The 21936-nt window shown below is 62.1% G+C and overlaps 1 protein-coding gene across 1 annotated transcript; it reads right to left on the bottom strand.

The window, feature by feature from the left end:
- Positions 1-2965: 2965 nt before the first annotated feature.
- NPHP4 (nephrocystin 4) lies at positions 2966-20042 on the bottom strand (the record flags this gene model as incomplete). Its single annotated transcript, XM_080358750.1, is given in 28 exon segments — positions 2966-3186; positions 3263-3406; positions 4179-4358; positions 4844-5015; positions 5339-5424; positions 6246-6331; positions 6614-6770; positions 6856-6939; positions 7054-7243; positions 7345-7847; positions 7849-7920; positions 7923-8068; positions 8968-9148; positions 9504-9664; positions 10203-10372; positions 10972-11163; positions 11261-11472; positions 11911-11957; positions 13379-13508; positions 13684-13851; positions 15503-15629; positions 15703-15863; positions 16189-16325; positions 16920-17075; positions 17337-17401; positions 17686-17858; positions 19264-19395; positions 19908-20042. Coding segments are annotated over 28 exon segments (4308 nt in total). The 3' UTR covers positions 2966-3045.
- Positions 20043-21936: the final 1894 nt, after the last annotated feature.

The raw sequence follows: 21936 nt of genomic DNA, 5'->3' as shown, positions 1-21936 counted from the left end.
GGGGGGATGCTGCTCCCAAAATGGGTGCCAGCAGAGTATTGAGACCATTAGGCTGCAGAACCTGCTGCCGCAGGCAGGGAGCCGAGCCTGCGCAGCCAAGGATCTCTTTAGTTCATTTGGCCCCTTTTTTTCTGTGTGCAAATTGTTCATGAAAATACTTTGATTTTTTTTTCTTTCTGAATTCGCCTGTTAATTTGGAGCGAGGGGGCAGATGGTCCGTGCAGATGGAGCTCAGAGCATCTTCCTTCCTATAGAGACACCGCACCTTTCCTTAGGAGACAACATGAAGCATGGACGTATAAGGCACTCTGCGACCCATGGGACCCACAGTAAAACGCAGAGACCCGGCGCAGCCCCCGCGCCTCTCGCTCCATCTCCCACCCCGTGCGTATTTCGGAGATAAGCAGAAGGCCGGAGCCTCCGAGGCTTTTATCCAGGACTTTTCATTTAATTTAATTATCGAAGTATGTTTCCCCCGAGATAAGATCTGCGTGACATTTGATAAGCCGTACCTCCTGGCACAGTCCGCGCTCATGTACCAGCTGAATGTGTTTACAGAACCTAATAAACCGGTCTTATTGCAGGAGGCAAAGCCAGCATCCGTCTCCATCACCCGACGGTGCAGAAAGTCCCAGCAAAGACCCCCAGAGCCCTTGGGGCGCTGCAAACTCTGAAGCTCCGCTCAACTTTACACCCGGGTGGGACGTGAGTTCCACTGGGGAGCAGCGGACCTGTGTCGTGGTGGATTCTTGATGAGTTATTAGTGAGCATCATCCCCAGCCCCCAGTGTCCCCAGCCGAGCGTCCCCAGCCCCCAGTGTCCCCTCGCCATGGTCCAGCTGCTGCAGCCCTCAAGCATCCAAGTCCCTCTGGTCCAAGCACTGTTGAGTATCGGCCCCCGGAGCCCGGAGGGATGAGCTCCCCCGGACCTGCTCACCGGCCGAGCGGGAGCTCCCCCAGCCCCTTCCTGTGGGATATGCTCATAAAATGCGTTTCCTACAGCCATTGTTTCACTCCTGGAACCCTCAGCCTGGTTTTGATTGAGTGCACTTAATATAGTTGCTCTTGTTGCAGAAAGGATTCTGAGCCTGGTATTTGGCAGCCTCGATCTTAAAGGAATCCATTAAGAGCAGCTTTTTTTGCAGCCGTTAAATCAGTGTTTTATTGAGTCAGTTTTGCGCTTTCAGGGAGACATGTGGGAGAAATGGGGAATAAACCTCCCAACTCCAGTGCTGGGACTTTGGTGCCATATTTGGGCTACATGTTAATAACCAAAAGGGGATTTTCCTCTGCACAAGAACATCTTAGACCTCACTTTACAGAAGTACAGGCCCTGAACTTCCAGAGGACAAGATAGAAGGGTAATTGCCCTAATATATATTCCTTACCCTATTCCCTTTGGGTGGTGAGTGCCAGGAACCGCGTGTGGCTCCGTGCACCGGACACGCGCCGGTGCCGGCACCAGCGCAGCCCGCGCCAGGTACCGCTGGCAAAGGCAGAGCCTCAGCAATGCATGTCAGGTAAATTAAAGCATTTCATTTAGATCCTGACCTTTCAGAAGAAAATGAATAATGCATTTCAAAATAAAAACTCATTTCAGACTTGAGAATCAAAACACTTCCAGCTGGAAATGCCAGGGCAGCGCATTGAGCACCGGGGGTTTCATCACTGGCCCAAACCACAGTGCCAGCAGCTGCTCTGGACCGCGGGGCGTCCCCCCGGGGCAGCTGATGGAGCAGTGGGGTCCTCGGGTGCTGTTGTGGCAAAGCACAGAGAGCAGAGACGGCGCAGCACTAAACTCAGTGCCACTCTCCCTCCCTGCGGCGACGCCAACGCAGACGCCTTTGCCTGGTGCTGCTGAGCCACTTACAAACGGGTCTATCAGCGTCCAATTTGGCAAAGGCTCTAAATACTCATTTTAGCTAATGAAGATACCCAGTAATGTCACATTACAAGGCTGGCAAACTCCCAGCAAATATTATGGTGAGCCTTGGTTTAATCAGGGCTTTCTCAGGCAGTTGCACTTTCATGCTCATAACAGGAAAAATAAGCTGGGTTTAAAAGCTTGAGCCCCAGCAGCACCTGCCGAGGCTGCGGCAGCTTTGGCACCAGCTCCCCTTCGCATTAGCTCAGTTCCTGGGTTCTCGGGCCCTTTCCCAGCATTGGGCAGCTCTGCTGCTCCTCCTCTGCGTGGCCAAGGGTGCGGACCCGCTCATTCACACGCCCTCCAGAAACGTTGTCGTATGAAAACGCAATGAAAGTTATGCAGCTAATGTACTTTAATAACTCAACTGAGGGGCCTCTCTGTGCTGCAGACAGTATAATAATTTTTAAAATATTAGCTGTCATCTCCGATCAGGCCCGGAGAGGCAGAAGAACTCGGCACGCAGCTCCGCCGAGGCCACTAATTCATCAGCCCCCGACCCATGAAGAGAAGCAACGTGGAGCTCAGAGGCACAGGGAGAGCCCTTAGTACCCCAGCCCCCCAATTACAGTGCGCTGGGATGGCTCTGATGTCCCCCAGCCCCGCGGGAAGTGGGGGGACACAGGGGACCCCACGGCGGGACTGACGGCACTCGCCTCCATGGAAGGAAACGCAACCACACTTCGTCAGTTCTGCTCAGCAAGTTTAATTGATCAAGGGTGAGTAAAAAGTATTAAAAAAATCTCCTGAAAATTGCTTCAGTGTGTGCAAAACTCAGCATAGAATATAAAATACTTTAGAAACATTCTGCAGAATCAGATCTGTAACTCAAGTTAAAAAATAAAGACTCCAACATGCCTAAAAATACAGTAATGCTTAGCAAAAATAAAGACACCCTGCAGGCACAACGCATGGCTACAACGCATTGGGCTCTCCCTGGTTTGTGCCACACGGCACCACCAGCACCCCCAGCAACACCCGGGGACCCCAACGGGTGGCGAGAGCTCCCGGCGCAGGGAGGGGACCGGAGGTGACAGCGCTCATCGCGGCCCCGTCAGAGAGACACGGGCACGCCGAGGCGGCACAGCCGGCGCAGGGACCGGCCCCGGTGCCACCACGGGCTCACTGGTAGAGAACCTTGACGCAGAAGGTCTCCTCGTTCTTGTCCTCGTGGTCGTTGATGTGGATGAGGATCTCCTCCTCGCCCGCCGTCTGGCTGGGCGCGAAGCGCAGCCCGATGGTGTACACCTCCCCGCCGGCCACCTGCAACAGCGCCGGGGACCTGGCACGGGCCCGAGCACCGGGACAGGGGTCTAGGGGGGGCGGCGTGGGGACGTACCTGGAAGGAATCCTCCTTGAACTGCAGCAGGTCGGGGCGGTTGGTGCCCAGGAAGTAGAGCCGGGGCGAGGGGTAGGGGTTGGTGTAGGTGATGCGCTTGTTGCAGCCTCTCCCGCCGCCGGCGGGCAGCGAGATCTCGAACGCCTGCGGGGGGAGCACGGGCCGTGGGGGGCGGCACGCACCGCGGCAGAGCCGGCACGGACCGCGGGGGGCAAAGGAACAGCGGGGTCTCCCCCAGACTGGCCACAGAGAGCAGCCTCCTGCACGGCACGTCAACATGGGGCACATTGCCATGTCCCTCCCGCCACAGCCCACGTGTGATCTCTGCCCACAGGTACAAAGAAACCACGTCCAAGTGAGAGCATCCTGCCGCCCGCGCCTCCGCAGAAGCGAGGACTGCTGCCCAAAGGGCTGGGGAGGGGACTTGCCGGCTCATCCTGCAGCTCATTAACGGGATTCCGCGGGCAGAGCCGTGGTGCACGCTCCGGTGACGCCCCGCGGCCGTGCAGGCAGCCTGGCACGTGGAGGACACGGAGGCAGCGGTTTAAACACCGATCTAAACCTCCCCCGGTACAGAGTGTTCAGGGAAACATCTTTAAAAGGAACACATTAGCCAGGAAATGTAGTTTTATCTCCGAGGCAAGGTCGCTGCCGGCACAGCGTGACGGGAAAGCAGCGCGCTGCAGCCTTCATTTCCCAACCAGGGCATGTCAGAGCTGATGCCCCTCAGCACAGGACTGCCCTCAAAACACCTGAGAGACATTTACCACAGTCTCAGAGAGGTTATTCAGGCACCAGAGGACCAAATCTGTTCTCAAGTGACGTGTCAAAACCACAAAGCAGCAGGAGACAGCCCCAGGTTACCGGGCAGACCGCGAGCGCCGCCCCAGCACCGCCACCGCGAGAGCCGCCGTACCTTGGAGATGAGCGGCTGCCGGCAGGCCAGGCACAGCAGCCAGGAGGACAGCAGCTGGTGGGACTCCACGTCCACCAGGTTGAGGTAGATGAAGCGGCTGCCCGCGCGCCGCGGCCGCACGCCGATGCGCAGCTCCTGCGCGCCGCTGGCGGGGAGGACGAAGGCGCCGTCCGGATCCACCTGCGGAAACCAGCACCAGGAGCTGCAGCCGCGGCCGTGGCGTGTCGCAGCTCCACAACGGCCAGCTCGGAGCACAAACCGGACCCGACTGCTCCTAACGGCCTGCATACCAAAGCCAGCACTACCGAACCCCAGCTACGCCGAGCTGTGTAGGGAAGGAGAAGCTGCTCGGGGAGAGGCAGCTGCCCCTGTCCCCTCGCAGGCTGCACCCAGGGACACTTTTTTCTTTGTTTACGGGACAGTGATGAAGTTTTTGTGCCACTTATTATTCACTTTTGCAATTACGGCCAAATGAATTCTAAAGAAATTGTTAGTCTTCACATGGTCTCATTAATGCAGATAATTTGCCCTCTGGGGTTTCGCGCCGATGATCCTGCACATGACAGCTCTAATCAAAAGATAATTACGGCAAGCGCTTCATGCAGTGAGCTGCTCGCCATGCCGAGGGGCTGCCCTGCCCGGGCCGGGGCGCTCACCGCCGTTACCTGCAGCTCGTGGGGGTGGGAGGCGAAGGCGCGCACCCTGCGCGAGGCCGCGGTGCCACGCAGCAGCAGGGACAGGCGGGACAGCTGCCCGGCCGTGCAGCCCACGTCCAGCCGCTGCAGCGAGTGCACGTAGAACTGCCAGATCTGCACCGGCGCCGCCAGCCAGGCGTCCCTGTGGCACAGACAGACGGACGGGGCTCACTGACCGGGTCCCGGTTCGCTCCCACCCGCTCCCACAGCACCACTGGCGCAGAGGCAGCCCGGCTGGACTAGGCGGCATCAGCCCGCACACCAGAGATGCGCCGGCCGGGGATTATTTAGAGGAAAAGACAATGATGTAAATCCCAGAGCCGCAGGCGTCCTGCGCAGCCGCACAGCCGCTCCCAGCGCCCTCCCGGCCGGGCCCGGAGCCGCGAGCAAGGCGGGGGGGTGAGCGCCCTCCCACCCGCCGCGCGCGGGGGTCTCGGTGGCCACTTTTGGGGTCCTGCTACTTACATGTAAATAGCAACAAAGAACTTTTTGATCTGCGGGCTTGGTCCTCCGGCTACTTTCAAGAAGATGTCCTGCGGCTCCCCGGGCCCCTGCGTGCAGAAGGAGAGCGCAGCCCAGCCGTTAATCTCGAGATCAGACCGCTAATGAGGGCTCCAGGGCTTCCTTCCATTAAAGGAAAAACCCGCCATCAACCCACTTACAAAAGCAGATGCTTTCAGCATCTAGTTAAACTATGTTATTAAGTTATTATACAGCTTGGCTGAGCTCTTCCAGTATTTTTAATTACAAAAGAGGATACAAACAACTATCGCATTCCAGGTCTGCATCTGTAATCAAATTTTGGCAAATTTTCCCCAAGTTTTCTAACAAGCCTTAATCCAATTACCATACTAACGTGTTTCTGCAATGGCAATTAGCAACTACCCTTCATCACCATCTGCACACATGTGCCCCAGTCTATTTTTCCTTTGCACATCCCCAGCTGTGCAGCAAGCCCAGGAAACCCAGCCCGTGCTGGGCATCGCCAAACGGGCTGCGCGGGGAGGGACGCAGGCCGGGGGTTAGGCTTGGCCTAAAGAGCCCCCAGCCCAGCACAGCCACCCCAGCACTAGGAAGGTCCGTCTCGTCTATGGACATACAGCTGCTTTTCCCCGGCATTTTAACCATCTTGTATTTGCTGGGGAGCACAAGCGACCGCAGGCTGCCGCACGGCCCCATACGGCGCAACGCTCAGCTTCAACCACAAAAACGATGCGGCTGCTTTTAATTGGGAATAAAGGGCAATTCTGGCTCCATCGCTGCCAGGGTGTCACTGCCACAGGCTGAGAAACGGGGTGCAAGGCATTTGCTGACAAAACAACCACAGCAGAAGGACACAAAGGACAGACGGACACCAAAGCATTACCAGTACCATATTTTTGGTTTCGCAAATGATGTCAGGGTCGCTGCAGCGAACAAACATCTGGGGCTCCCCGCCCGGCATCCCCACCGGCGCGCCTGCAGAGGAGAGACCGGGGTCAAGCCACATCCAGCATTTTCTCTTTGTGCTCGCGACTCCGCACCCGCGCGGGCAGGCCAGGACGCCTCACGTCCGGCTGCCGGCAACCGCACGGGCGCGCTGGTGCGGGGAACCGAGGATAAAATGAACGCAGGCAAGCTGACAGAGGGCAAGCAAGGAGCTCGAGGCTGTGAAAGGGCGAGGAAGCAGAGCTGAGCTCTGTGGTGCCACCCGCAAGCCAGAAGGCTCCTGGGAGCCACGGCAGCCGGCGACGGGCTCACCGGGGAGGGTGTGCCAGGGGGGCAGCCGGATGGTCTTCTTCAGGAAGGTGAGCTCCGGGTGGTAGAAGCGGAAGGTCTGGTCCACGACGTGGGGCTGCGGCTCCACGTTCACATGCAGGAGCGCGATGGGCTTCCCCCCGCCCACCTGGAAGGAGACCTGGCCGGGAGAGGGACGGGGCTCGGCAAGAGCGGCGCTGCTCCTCCCGCAGCCCCGCGAGCGGCGCCCGCGCCGGCCCCCTCACCTGGATGTGCTTTGTCCGCCCGGCCCCACTCTTCCCCAGGGAGCAGATGGCCGTGTTGGCACCGGCACCCAGCCCCGCCGGCCCCTGTGGGTGCGAGAGCAGGCTGTGGCACCGCCACGGCGGTGCAGGGCTCTGCTGGCAAACACGGCCAAGGGAAACCCTTCAATGAGGAACAGCTTCCAACAGGGCTGCGCCCACCTGCGCTGCGATGACGGCAGGGTCTGCGGAGAAGGTCTGGTATTTGAAGGGGATGCGGACGGTCTCGTTGGGGCGCAGGTACACCTGAGGCCTGAGGTCATCGCGGAGGTGGAACATCTCCTCCTCCACCGGCGAGACGCTCTGGGTCAGCTCCTTGAAGTGCCGCCACTCCCTCGGGTCCAGTATGACACTGGGAGAGCGAGAGCAGAGGTGCTGGTGAGGACCGGTCAGGAGCCGGTGCCACCGCGGCCCCTCCCCACGCGCACAGGGGACACCGCGCTGCAGCCCCACCTGAGCTCGGGGTGGTCGATGTCGATGGTGACGGTGTGCTGGACACTGTAGGGGTTCTTCAGGGAGAACTCGAAGAACTCGGCAGTGCCCAGCACGGCGTGCACGGTGCGCGTGGCAGCGATGGCCTGGCTGAGCACCCGCGAGATGCTCTCGCCCTTGGTGTGCTCCCGGTACGCGGCCACGAGCTGCAGGTCCCGGGCACGTTGCTCCTGCCAGCCCTGCGGGGTGGGGACCGAAGGGACCGTGAGCCTGGAGCCACCACGGCACCCCCAGCCCGGCGTCCCGCTCCTCACCAAGAGCTGGGGCGTCCTCCCACCGCCGGCGTCCTCCTGCTGCCGCACCAGCGCCATGCGCCGCAGCTTGCGCCGGCGGGCGGCCGCGGCCTCGCTGGAGACGGCCGGGGGGACCGGCCTGGGCTCCGGCCGGCGGCTGCACAGCGCGGACGCCAGCTCACCGTCCACCTCAGCCAGCCTGCGCGCCCGCGACACCCGCCCGCCTGCGGGAGATCACCGTGGCACCACCGCGGACACTGCCAGCGCGGCCCCCGCAGTGCCACACGGCCGCCAACACGGACCCGCGCAGAGGGCCGGCACGAGCCCGGGCCGGCAGGACTCACCGGCGGCGGTGCTCAGGGAGAACCGGCTGCCGGTGCCGTCTGGGACCGCGCAGGAGCGGGACGGGCGTGGGGACGGCGGCTGCTCTGGCGTGTCCTCGCACGGGTGCCCTGGCAGGAGCGGGGACGGGCAGGTCAGCAGAAACCATTTCCACCATTGTAAAATCTACTGTGAAATCCACCCCCACTGCAGCTCCTTACGGACAATTCTAAAAAGCAGGAGCGGTCTCTGTTTGCTGACGACGCTGCTCCCTCCAGAGCCTGTCGCTGTTACCACCGCACACCGGGATCAAGAGCACGGCGCCATCCCGAGCGACTCACCGCCCAGCCCCAGCCAGCACCCGCTTCCATTTTGGGGTTCTCCATCTCCATCCCTGGCACTGCCGCCGGCACTGCCGCACCTCCCCACCCCTGCTGCCGATTCCGCGCCCGCAAAGGCCATGCCCAGCGCCAGACGAGGCTGTAAAGCCACCAGGATGTACCCAGCCTAGAAACCCCATCCCGTCCTCACAGGGCACTGCGCTTTTCAATACTGGCTTTAACAACAGTACTTTGACATTCAAAAAGAAGAGAACAAGAGGGAAAATAAACGGCAGCGGGGAGCAGCTGCGTCCCGGGCAGCACCTCTGCCTCCCCCCGCCCTTCTGGGGGCGCAAGTTAAACCCCTCCCCAGGTCGTCCTTCCCAGGAGCTTATCGTCCCTTCGCAGGCAAAGCACGGAAACGATGATGCACGGTATCTCAGAACGCAGCTAATCTTTCTTCTGAAGATAAGATTTTAAACTTGGAGTCACTGAACGTTTATAAGACGGTGAATTAAATATATAAAATAAAAGCACCCAGCAGGTTCTGGGAAGAAAATGCTCCTACAAGCGTGGTTTTCTTTCGGGTACGGCCTCGTGCGTGCTGCACAAGCTCCACGCCGTTCGCTCGCACTCACCCTACGCGCCCCCGGCCTCCCCGGCACCGTGCTGGCACCAAACCTTCGGCTGGCGCGGGCAGCGGCTCTTACCGACGTTGGCCAGGCAGAGGTGGAGGCGGCCCCGCGTGGCCACGCGGACGCCGAGGGGCAGCAGGGCGCCGTGCCGCAGCGCCTCCCGGCCCAGCTCCGGCACCTCTGGCTCGTACTCGGTCGTGGCCACCTCCAGCTCGTGGTGGGTCCTGACGGCCGCCCGGCCCTGGCGCAGCAGGGGCTGCGGACAAGACGAGGACAGAAATGTGTCACCGAGGAGCCGGTCTGGGGTGGAAGGGTCAGGTAAGGAGGTCTCTGCGTGTCTGGGGTCTGGAGGTTTGGCCCCAGAATTCTGCAGCAGTTCAGGGAAGTGGAAGTTGATGTTTTGCCATTGCTTTGGAGAAGATGACGAACCCTACAATTAGGGGCTCGTGGAGTTGACGTCGGTCTCAGTTACACAGGGGGGCTGACAGCAACTCGACTACTAAAGACACGAGGATAAGGCAACGGCATCTCAACGCGGGGACAACGGGAAGGCACCCGCAGGCCGAGCGGAGCCCTGAGCCTGGCGGCAACGAGCCACGGCTCGACGGTACCTCCAGCCTGAGGGCAGCGGAGCCCACGAGGAGCAGGGAGTCTCCGTCCCAGACGTCGATCTGGAGGCTGTGCTGGGCCAGGTACCGCAGGAACCAGCGCTGCTCCCCGGCGCGCAGGAACGCGGGATCCACCAGGTACCTGAGCTGCCAGCCCGGCGGCCCTGCGGGACGGGGCAGCGTCACGGGCACGCAGCCCCCGCGGCACCGGCACTCCGGAGAACCCGCCTGCGGGATCACCCTCCGCCTAATCAACCTGTCTGCCAGTTAGTGAGGTGCGAGGTCCCCCGGGACCGGCACCTTCCCACTGAACCGCTCTGTACAGACCCCTCCATTAACAGCTCTACGTGGAAAAGGAGCCTTATCAGCCCAATGTGGTTGGGGTCTCTTGGGACCAGAGTTTAATAAGACAGAAAGAAACCAGAAGCATTCAGCTCGCTCTGGGCTCTCTGCTCTCACTTGTTGCCATTATTGGGTTTTGGGTTTTTTTAAAATACATTTAACTGCAGCGGGAGTCGGCAACCTCAGTGTCTGAACTGCATCAGCAAGGACTGCTGCTGTTCTACCTCAAACGCTGGACATTTTGAACGTGTTTCATGCACAAACTGGCAGGTTTGCTCCCAGAGCAGACACCGGCCCGCTGAGGCGAGCCCAGACCTGACTGATGGAAAAGCTGCACGAGGAGCCTAAGCCAGAGCTTACCGGTGCTGAGGGTCCCGTCCTTGTTCACCCGGAGCAGGAGCTGCGCCGCGGTCCCGCCGTCCATGCCCAGCAGCTGCAGGCGCGGCGTGGTGACGGGGGGGAAGCGGTAGAACTGGAAGGTGAGGAAGATGGTCCTCGGCCACGTCCCCTCCTCGCTGTCCTGAGGGTCCCTTGAGCGAGAGAGGGGCTGGGGTGAGCTCCCGCCGCGCTGCCTCCCCAGCCCGAGCTCCTCGCGTGTTTGGCACCCGCTGGGAGGCAGAAGGACGGGAGAAGATCAGCAGCATCACAAGTGTTTGGACTTTTCTGAAGAGAGCAGGCGTGTGGTTTGCCTCGGCTTTCCAAAAAGCCTCATCGTTCCAGCTGCCTCCTGCCACGTGTGCGATGGAGGAGCCCAAAGGCAGCGTTTCACCTTCGCACACCCTCGGGAACACCGCGAGCAGGGCCCTCCAGCCAAACCCACCCCCCACTGCCAGCTTCCTCTGCACTACACATGTTTATGGAGAAACTCAGCATTAATGAGCTTTTACATCACCTTGGGGCTAATGGACACAACCAAAATGGAATATGATTTACAAGTGCCCAGAAAGGGCAAGAGCAGCATCACAGAGCTCCCGGGGCATCACCTCCACAGCAGGTGCTGGGGGAAGCGGCACCTTTGCAAGGACTTCTCCTGCTCAAGCACGAGGGCTTAGGGGGGATTTTGGGAGGACTCTCCCCAGGAGAGCCCTCAGATCCACTGCAGAAGGCACCACGGGGATCCGCCACCCACCTGCCGAAGGCCAGGACCTGCAGGGTTACTTCGTTGCCTTGCAGAGGGTCGGCTTCCTCCAGCTGCAGGCTGGAGCTCCCCGGCTCCGCCGGCTCCGAGATCTCCACCGGCTCCCCGTTGCGGTCCAGGATGTCCGGGAAGCCGGCGGCGTGCAGGCGCGCCAGGGACGCGCGGGACAGCGGCGCGTGGGAGCTGGCGAGAAACGGGGCTCAGGGGTGTGGAGGCGGCCGTGGGGAACCCCGAGGGGCCGGTGACAGGGACAGGAGCCCAGGAAGGGCGGGAGCATCACCTGCCGGCCTGCAGCCCCACGGCGGCCATGGGCACCTGCAGCGGGGTGAAGGGCAGCGCCCGCAGCTGGTCACCGGCACAGGGCTCGGTGTCTGGCGAGCCCAGGTCGGCTTCCAGGTGAGTGATGGCTCCGTCCTGCCAAGAGCTGCGGCCACGTGGCACCGGGGACCGGGCCCTGCCCCGCGGTGGGGACGGGAGCTGGGACACCGCGAGCTGGAAGGAGAACAGGGAGCGTGAGCGGCCCCCGAGCACCCCCTGCAGAACCCCAGGCCAGCCGAATCGGCACCCCTTCCGCTGAACCACCCCTCCCGCCGAATCACCCTTCCCGCCGAACGGGCTCAGATGCCACACGCTCCGGCATGGGAAGCGGGCAGCTCGAGGGCTCGCCCCGCTGCTCCATGTTTCACTGCTGCACCTGCCCTGCCAAGGGGAGGGACAAGAAAATGCAGCAGGAAGATCAAACTGCTTAACGTGGTCTTATGAAGCATTTTGCTTCATCAAAAATGTTTGCGTGCATTGATCCCTGCATCAAGATATTCAAAAGCATACAGAGGGATTTTTAGTATCCACAGTTCTATTTAAACACCGGTAGCAGGATGTGCCCCCGTACGCCGCCGCCCGTCACCGTGTGCGCTGGCGCGTGGCACTTACCCCCGGTCCCTGCGGTGATGCCGCCACGCGCAGTGGGGCCGGCGGACCTGCGGACAGGGACGGGAGATACTCAAGCGCAGCCGCCACCCCCCGACATCGCACCCACGGCTGCGCCCTCCCCACAGCCCCCGCCTGCCCTTCCAAACCTGGGGGTGACGCCGGCCCAGCGGGGCGGCCGGCTGCCTCCCAACCACTCCTTTGGGTTATTTTCCCAATAAGCCCCCTGCCCGGGGCGGGGACGCAGCACATCTCCCGCGCCATCCGCTGCCACCTCTGCCGTACGCGGCAGCTGCTCCGTCGCCCGCCGAGCTGCGGCTCCCCGGGGCACGCGGTGCTGCCCACGTGGGATGCTTAATGAGATGTGGAAGTTTAGAACACTTAAGGTTTCTCCATTATTTCTTGTCACTCCCTTCATCTGTTCATGCATTTGTGCCCCAAAACAGTGGGAGCTTTGCTGTGTTTCTGTTTGGCTGCTCATGTCACGCTGGCACAGCTGAGCCTCCCGAGCCGCGGCTCCCTCGGCGCAGAGCAGGCACAGATGTTCTATCTCTGCACCCACGGGATGCCAAAACCTTATTTTGCTTTCAGCACCAGATATTGCAGCTCTTTCACGCTGACTGCCGCACAAAGGGAAGTGCCCCGTGTCCCGCTCATCTCAAACCCCGTTCTCTCAGCTAGGACGGCTTTGGCCCGTGTCAAAGAGACGACGGGCAGACCCATCAGCAGCACCGGCAGCCGAGCCAACAGAAGATGCGCTCAGCCTCCCCTGGCCAAAAGGACCAGATGGTGTCACATTTTCCAACAGAGCACTACACCAAGTTAACAGAACGCTGTGCTCGGCAGCTCGGCTGCAGGCTGGCTCTCCCGCGCGGCTGCTCACCTCGCGGCACAGCACCGGGACCAGCGCCGCGCCGCCCGGCTCCTCCCGCTGCCGCCGGCCCCCCGGATCCCCACACTCATCCCCGGTGTCCTGGACGGCGCCTGGGAAACCTCCTGGAGCCGCAGCCGGGAGGCAGCGCCGCTGAGCGGAGCCTGACCCGGAGCTCCCCAGCCCCATTGCACCTGTGGGGTCTCTGCTCCGAAGCCCCTCGCACCCGGCAGAACGGCGGACGCTGGGAGCCGGGACTCGCTGCAGCACAGCCGCGGTGCCACTGCCATCTCGTGGCAGTCACGGCAGCACCGGAGCAGCAGCAGTGCCCACGCTGCACCCACCACCAGCACCACCCTGACCCGCCAGCGGGATCACCGGCTCACCGGAGACAGATAAGCTCATGACACACTGAAACGCCACCTGCAGCATCGCACCGAGACCGCACGGGACCTGAGAGCCGAGTTAAGCTCGACAGAAACTCGCTTCGCTCCCGTAATTCACAAACCAGCTCACTGCAACTCCAAGTCGTGTTTTTCTCCTGAGCAGACACCAGTGCCACACTACATTTTAAATGTCAGCGATCTGGAAAACACTCACTCAGCGACGGCGTGGGAGGCTTCTCCAACCTGTCCCTGTCTTTACGTAGGATCTGTGCAGCAGTTACAAGATGTTCTTCCGAATCAGTGGAAACATGGAATTGGATAGTCCCAGACTCCACGTGCTTCCCCTGAAATTGGAAACAAAATGCTTTCAGACAGCGAGCTGCGCGCAGGCCACTCCACTCCGAGGGACGATGCCCGTGCCCTGCAGCCAGATAAACCGCGCTGTGTGCCGGAGGCAGCCTGGCACGTCAGCGGCTCTCGGCAGAGCCTCTACAGCCAGCCTGCCCCAGCAGCCCTTACCTGGCGGGAGCCACGGCCGCCCGGGGGGGTCCGGTACACCAGGGCTTGGCAGGGGCCGCGGCGGGGGCCGCCTCGCAGGGGCAGCTCCACCTGCACCTCCCCGGCTCCGGGAACAGGGCTCCAGACCGCCCAGCGCACCGAGCGCATGTCAGCGGCCTCACCGCGGGCCTGGGGGGAAGAGGGGAGCAGGGTGAGCTCCAGCACCCACCGCGGGCCTGGGGGGAAGAGGGGAGCAGGGTGAGCTCCAGCACCCACCGCGGGCCTGGGGGGAAGAGGGGAGCAGGGTGAGCTCCAGCACCCACCGCAGGCCTGGGGGGGAAGAGGGGAGCAGGGTGAGCTCCAGCACCCCCACCTCGCCGGAGTCGGGTTCTGATCTGCCGCAGCGCCCCGCGCCCGCGGCACAGACACCGCTCCCCTGCCGCCGCACCGCAGCCATTCCCTTTCCCAGCGCCTTATTTCTCTTTGGCACCCGTTTCCCCCAGCAGCCCCACCTTCCCGCTCCCGTCCCTCCGCAGGCTCCGAGGAGCACCAGCAGCGCTCCCTCCAGGTGACTGCACCTCATCACCTCTGTGCTGTGGATCCGCATCATATAGTGCGGATGTAACACAAACGCACGATATAACGCCCCTCAAAACACAGGCTTTCTGTCTCCTGGGTGTGTTTAGCACAGGCAGGCTGAGGCAGGGACACCAGCACCCACGGCGCTGTCTGAGCCCACACTCACACAGCTGCATTAAGGGATATACGTTATAAGCAATACGTAAGTTTGACCCCAAAAGGCAGCGTAAGGGCTCTCACTTACCCACAGCGGCCCCTTCACCCGGGCAGAGCTGCAGAGCAAACCCAGACCCGCCAGCACCCGCAATCACCTGCACAGGCTGCTAATTAGGGCAGGGAGGGCAGAGCAAGCGGCTTTGGGATTATCGGCTCTGCCGCCCCAGCTCTCCAGCACCACCAACGCATCCGTCTGCAGCAGGAGCCCCAAGCCCGCGGGTCCCGGGGTTTCAGCCGTTTACGGGTTAAACCCAACACTGAATTTCTGACAGCAAAGCTCAGCTCCTCCTGCCCCTCAACACAAACCGCTCTGGCCTGTCCCGCTCCACAAACATCTGCTTTCCCCGTTTTGCTCCGTACAGCTCCAGGGAGACAGACGCTCGCAGCACTCACAATGAGCATCTCAGACAATGATTCAGGCCCCTAAAGAACCTCCGACCATCGATCCGGCATCACGAGGGGTAATGAAGGGGAGGACTGAACACTAAGTACAGCTAAGCTGCACAGCTAAGCTGGGTTTAACCTGCAGAAAGGTTAAACTCAGTTCCATGTAAATGACCGGTAAGTAGGTGCTAACAAGCGTGTTTTCCACAGTCAATAGACTTGTCCTGGCTTTAAGGTCTGGACAACAGGCTGAAGCTCCAGAAAAACCTCAGCATTCAGGAGAAAATAAAAAAGCCAGAGAGATTTCTTTAGAATTTAGCATTTACGCTGAAAAGTTAAAGTCTTCTATAAAACAAAAAAAGAGCTAAACTTTTCCAAATTAGCTTGCCAGAACGCTGCAGGACCACTGCCGGCTACGCTTCTCCGTGTACACAGTGGAGAAACACAACCACATGTAATTAAGTGACTCAATAAGCCCTTTGCAGGGTATTTTGTGCAGCGCTGCAGAAAACACCTGGACACCTCACCGGCCCTTCGTGTGGCACCGTGGCCACGCGGCGAGGAGCCGCTGTGTTGGGGGGGTCTCTATGAGGGGAGCCGCTGTGTCGGGGGGCGGGCGGGGGTCTCCGTGGGGGAGATGGGGTCCCATACCCCGCCGTACCTTCCCAGCCGCTCTCCCCGCGGCGCAGCACACGTACTCGAGCAGGAAGCAGACCCCGAACGCCGGGTGAGGGACCATCTCGTCCAGGTGGATGCGGCTCCTCAGGACCAGGGCTTGACCCGCAGCCCTGCACAGGGATGGAGACGCGGCTGTGGGCAGCGCCGAGCGGGACGGACGCGGCACCGGCGGGTCCCCCTTACCTGGCTGTGGAGCCGCGCACCCCCGCGCAGCTGCCCCACGCCGCCTCCGGCACCAGCACGGCCACCTGCGGCGCCTGGACGAAGCACAGGCCGTTGTGGACGCCGACGTGCAGCCGCCGCTCCCGAACCGCCAGCCCGTCGCCATCCGGCGCCGCGTTGGCCTGCAACGGGCAGACAAAGGACTTGCCGGCTGCCTCCGAGCGCTGCGGGTCCTGGAGAGCCCAACTGCCCTGAGCACCGCGGCATCTCACCCCGGCACCTCCCACGGCAGAGCAAACCCAAACTCTGCTTTAGTGTCCAGATGATCAAAACAGACCCGACACAGAGCACCCGCGTGCTGGCCCAGCAGAAGGCTTGCGCAGCAAAGAATCAGATTTCAAGTGAAACAAATACACGAGCGCCATTTATCTGAACTTCTCCTCTCCACCCGTAACCGAAGCGCTGGCATCGGTGCTGGTGCCTGCGCTGTCCCCGCCGCGGCGGTACCTGCAGTAAGCGGTCGCTGTTCAGCAGGTCCAGCAGCTCCTCCTCGAACTCGTCCAGCGACGGGCGCAGCCGCACCGACAGCCGCTCCAGGTAGCGCGGGAGCGGGCCCAGCAGCCGCGGCCTCTGCAGGCGGTCACCTGCGGACCAGAGCACCGGGGACTCTGCTCTGGAGACTCGCTTGGCTTCCCACGAGCAGTTACCCCCCCGAAACGGTCAGTGTTAGAGCGCTTAGCGTAGGGCTTTCCAGACAGCAGGCTGAGCAGAATTCAGCCGCAGAACAGAGGGTACTTTTTACCCTCTCAATCCTCAGACCACATAATTCTAGCTCGAACAGCAAGGCTGCTGCCCACAGGGAAAGATTAACGAGGGCTGGGAGTGCAAGAGCTCGTCCCCTGAACCTGCCAGGCCCCCGCAATCCTGAGCCCACCCACCACGGGGGACTCTGAACCAGCTGCACAGGCTCCCAAGTCTCTGCTGAGCAGCTGTAATTAACTGCACCATCATTTATCCCTAACAGCTTCCCAGGAGCAAAGCAATTAAAGGAAGAACAGAGCAGAGCTGCTCTGACGTCTGTCAGGATAAGCAATGGACACAAGGGCTGCACCAGCCCCCTCGCCAAGGGGCAGCGCTGCAGAGAACCCGGAGCACCCGAAAACTGCCCGGCCCTGCCCGCAGCCCCCGGGACCCGCTGCCGTGGGCAGGAGGGCGCAGGCAGAGGAAGGAGCCCCTACCCGTGTCCCCGTGAGCCGGCAGCACGCCAGGAACATCCTGCAGCCCGGACATCAGAAGGTTTTCGGGAAGGAGGTGGAATATCATCTCCAGGGGCTGGTGGGGCTTCAGGGAGTACTGCAAGTGGCTCTTCTCCATCACCGTCAGGTATTTGTTCTCTAAAGAGAAAGCACCCCAAGATGTCCAAAACTGGGGCAGACAGCCTTGCAGCGCTGCTGTTGAAGGAATCGTTACCGCAAACACAGGCGCTGGGAGCAAATAAAACCTCGTTTTGCCCGGCCAGGATTCCCAGCTGGCAGCGAGGAACGGCCAGTTAGCGCCACCAGGGCACGGGCCACGCATCGTGCCGACCGGACGCACGATGCTCGTCTGGATGAGGCCACAGGAAGGCGCGAGACGCGATGTCTGCTGCCTCTTACTTTCCAGGGGGTCCTGGAAGCGCGGGTGCAGTAAGGCGCGCGGCGTCCCGTGGTACAGCTTCAGCCTGAAAGCAAAGAGCACACGCAGCGGTCAGGGAACCCACCCTGCGGCACACCTCCATCGTCACAGGCTCCGCTCAGGAGCAAGAAACCACCCGCGGTAAAGCCCCTCTCCTTTCGGGCAAGGCCAGGCGTCGCTCAGGCCCATCGCTGCTCCCCAGCAGTGCAGAACTCCGGGGTTCTACGCGCTGGCTTTGTTTCCGCAGCCCCAGGACCACGCTTTGTGCTCCGTGCACGTTGCCAACCCAACCCCCCGCGCGCCCCACCACCCAGCAGCGGGCGGACCTACGTTCTGTCCTCCACAGCCAGGTCCGCGGGCTCCGACCCGCTGCCGAAGAGCGGGATGAGCCCAAAGCCGCACGAGAGATGCCGGGAGCCACCATCCTCTTTCCTCGCCACCGCCACCACTTCCACAACCACGGTGATGCCGGAGTGGTTCAGGGAGGTGTGGAAGTAAACAGCCTGGGATGGGAACAGAGAGACAAAGGGCGTTTCAGAGCGGGCGCAGCTGCAGACAGAGCAAAACCTGTTGCATGTTCAGCCAGCAGCGCAGCCACATCACCCATTGAATCTTCCAGACAGCAGCTGGTGGCAAACGACCTCCGTCACCGCTCGGAAATCGCAACCTCCTTCAATCTCAAACATCAACTTCTTACATTTATTTTTTGTTGGCAACACCAGTTCGCCAAAGTAACTCAGAGGCTGCAGAGCCTGTAAGAGAAGCCTATGGCACCGTGCGAGCCCCCGGGAGCTGGGAACCCTCCTGTCGCAGGAGGGGCTGGGACACAGGTCACCTCCCCGGGACAGGATTTAAAGCTGGGTTAATCTTTCTATTAAAAACTCATTAGTGCAGTGTCCCAGGGAAAACGCTTCCTGTAATCACAGGCTGTCAGGAAGAGAGAGACATTACTGCAACAGCCCAGGGAAATAAATCATTATTCTATTATCTTTTATTGCAAAACATTGAAATAATGACCGCTGGCTGCAGGTCTATGTGCCTTGCAAAGACACACAGAGCCCGTGCAGCGGCTCCTCTGCAGAGCAAAAAGCTCCTCGCTCCCCAGGCTGTGGGGATTTTCTCGCCTCTCAAAAACAGCAGGGGTGGGCAGTAATTAGAACACTTGGGAAGAACGCACATTAGCACCCACCAGATAACACTGCCAACTCAACAAACTCATCTGTGCTGCACTGGAGGAGGTGGAAGAAAACGTTACCAAAACGTGACACCTTGGTTGTCACCCACACCACGGGGCAGCGGGATGTCCCCAGAAAGGGACACCGCGGCTTGTGGGAGTGATGGCAGCGGCTCCGGCACAGTTTGGCTCCCATGCCAGAGCAGCGCTGTGCCGGCGGAGGCTGCTCCGTCCCTCCCCGTCCCCTCCACTGCTGAGGCAACACCGCGCTCTGCCGCCGGCTGCAGGCACCGCAGGCACCCAACCGCCATCACCAGCCCCAACAATCGCCATGGAGCCGGATAACCAGATAGGGCCCCGGGAGCTCCCGGGGGTGCCAGACGGGACAAGGGCTCACTGCTGCTGCTGCCTGCGTGCAGGACAAACCACGGTGGGCAGGGCCGGCCGGACAGACAGACAACGCGCCAGAGCTTGTGCACGCTCTGGACTCGCTGCTTTAAAAGGCTCCGCGCCCGCCAGAGCAAACCAGCACCAAAGCAGAGCAGCTCCAGGCTGAACTCCAGCAAAAGCAGCTGTTTCCCTTCATGCATTGAAAACCTCCCTGCTCGGACTGAGCCCCCGCAGCTCCAGCAGCCTCCCCGGCACCACGGCCCCTCGCGCCTCCCCCGGGGCGGCGGGTGCTGTCCCAAAGCCGGCGGTACGGGCCCTGCCCGCCCGCAGGGCCCGGCTCCCACCTCGTTGAAAGCCGCCCTGGCCGGGCGCAGCGCGGTGACGCGGGCAGCTCGCCGGCCGCTCCTCCACGTCCTCCCGAAGAAGTGGTGGTGGGTGGCATCGAAAAGGGACAGGCGCAGCTGGTACTCGGCTCCCTGCAAGGCACGACAGGCTCCGCTCAGGGACACAGCAGCTCAGCAGCCCCAAAGCTGCAGAAATTACTCCAGGACGAGAGCACGAGCAATTCCTGTTTTCTGATGCCCAGATCGGGCACGTGGCCGTGAACAGCTTTGTGCAGCAGCAGAGAACCTTTCCGAAAGCCAGAGGTTGAACGAGCAAAGCAAGAGTGGGGAAACTGAGTATTAAGCATATAATAAAGTGTTAGCAGACTTATAAAGTGCTACACACGTATCTAAAATGCTTACCTAACTTAAAAAACAATGAAACACAAACTCCCATTTGCAGGTAAAAACACGTGGGATTGAGACACACGGGGCTGATTTGTGTTTCTGGGAGATCTCTGGTTAGTTCTCACCAAACAAATAACTGTTTTGAAAACCTCCACCTTTATGGGCTTTGACACAGCCCGGTGGCACCACGGAAGGGCGCTGGGCAGACACCGAGGGCTGGCTCGGCAGCCGCACGGCCGGGGTCTCCTCCACCGTACCTGGGTGAGCGCGGCCCCTTCCAGGTGCTTCAGGACGCAGCGGAACGCCGCGGAGCGCGGCAGGCGAGCCCGTCTGCGCTGGCCGTGGGGAGGAATGGCGAGGTTCTGCAGAAACACCCGCTCCCACTCGCTCATCTCGCTCCCCGGAGGTCGCCGCTCCCCGCCGGCGCTGGCTAGGGCGAGCACTGGGCTGGAAAACAGGAGGAAAGGCGCGTTCCAGAACACGCTCCGGGCCGCTGCGCACAGACAACCCGGCGGGACGCGGGCGCCCGCACCGCGCAGCGAGGGGCAGCGCTCCCGGGAGCGGGAGCTCAGCGCTGCGCCCGCGGGCTCTCCCGGGACGGCGGGACCCCAGCGGGCCGAGCCCAGCCCCACCAGCCGCGGACACGGGCGTGCGCACGGACACCCGTGGCGCACGTACCGAGTCCCGTGCACACACGTGCACGCGGCCAGAGCCCACGTGCGCACACACGTACAGCGGCCACGCCCGTGCGCACGTGCACACACACCCGCGGGCACCGGGACGGGCCGTGCTGCGCGAGACCAGGCCCGCCTGCGCGCCCGCCCGCGCCGCCCCACGGGGCCGCATGTCTGCCGCAGGGCAGAGCCCCGGCGGGCAGCTCGGGGCCCGCGCAGCACGGCGGGACCCGCACGGTCCGCGCAGCCCACCGCACCGAGCCCCGCGCACGCACCGTGCCCGGACGACATCTTCTCGGGCCCGACCAACTCCGCGCCAGGCCGGGGGTTGGGGACGGATGCGCCGGCGCCGCTCACCATCCCGCCGCCCACGCTCAACACCGTCACACTGACACAGAGCGGTGAAAAAGACAGAGAAAAGATCCCAGAGCGGTGCGGGACTCGGCGACGGGAGTGGTGGCGGCGGCGGCGGCGGCGGAGGCCGTTCCCCCCCGCGCGGGTGGTCGCGCCCGGCTCAGCATCGGGTTACTAGGGCGATGGTGCCGCACCGCGGGGGGCGGGGCTTCGCCGCTGGGCCGGACCGGCGCTGCAGCCAATGGGGGTGGAGCGGGGCGCCTGATATTTGCATACGTAGGGATTGGCGGGCGGCGCGGCCAATCGGCGGCGGGCGAGGAGGGGCGGGGCCTGCCCCCCACGAGGGCGCCGCGGCGGAGCGGCGGGGAGCGGCGGAGGCCGGGCAGGTGCGGGACCGCGGGGACGGGGCAGCGGTGACACCGGGGGAAGGCGGCGGCGGGGGGTGATGGAGGTGATCGGGGCGGCGATGGGGATGATGGATCCGCGCACGGCCGCACGCAGGGTGCGGTAAGGCCGTGTCGCCGCACACCGGTCCGCGGCGCCGGGCTGGCGCTCCGGCGACATCTGGCTCGCCGCCCGGGAGCGGTGGGAGCGATGCGGGGAGCGATGCGGGGAACACGGTGCCCCTTCCCGCGGGGGCTGCGCCCCGGGCTCCCTCCCAGCGCCGCCGGGCGCAGGCGCGGTCCCGTGGGAACGGAGGATGCTCGGGGCGCGGAGCGCACGGTGGATCCCGGGTCCCGGCCCCTTCCTCGGGCAGGACACCCCGCGCTGAGCGGGAAGAGGGGGTTTGTCCCTCTTTTTTCCGAGCCAGGGTAACCCTGGCTCGGAGCTCGGGCTGCTGGTGGCCGTGGCCGGTTGCCATCGCACTGAGGACAGGCTGGTGCTTAAATCCCGACAACGTGACCTGCAAACCTGCAGGGGAACGGACATGTTATTTTTTTCCCAAAACATCTTCCGCAGTTTTTGTAATCAGTGCCAGATTGGAGACAAAACTGTCACGTGCTCTACGGAACATGGTGGCTTTGTTAACCAAAATGACACACAGGGTGGTTGGAAGGGGTGACCCCTCTCCCCCCGGGGGCCTCCCTGTCCTGCAGCCCAGCCACTGCCCTTGGGCTTCCCTTCGGCTCTGCCCAAAACTCCTGGGATTCTGTGGCTTCTTGAGGCTGTTTTCCTCACCACGGGGAGCCCCGTTGGTCCCGTTCCCCTCCGCTGGCAGCCGGGACCCCACGCTGTCCCGGTTAACGTGGGCATCCTG

The sequence above is a fragment of the Nesoenas mayeri genome (assembly GCF_963082525.1).
Source record: "Nesoenas mayeri genome assembly, chromosome: 24".
In the NCBI taxonomy this organism is placed as follows: Eukaryota; Metazoa; Chordata; class Aves; order Columbiformes; family Columbidae; genus Nesoenas; species Nesoenas mayeri.
This window is presented reverse-complemented; position numbering and strand designations above follow the sequence as displayed.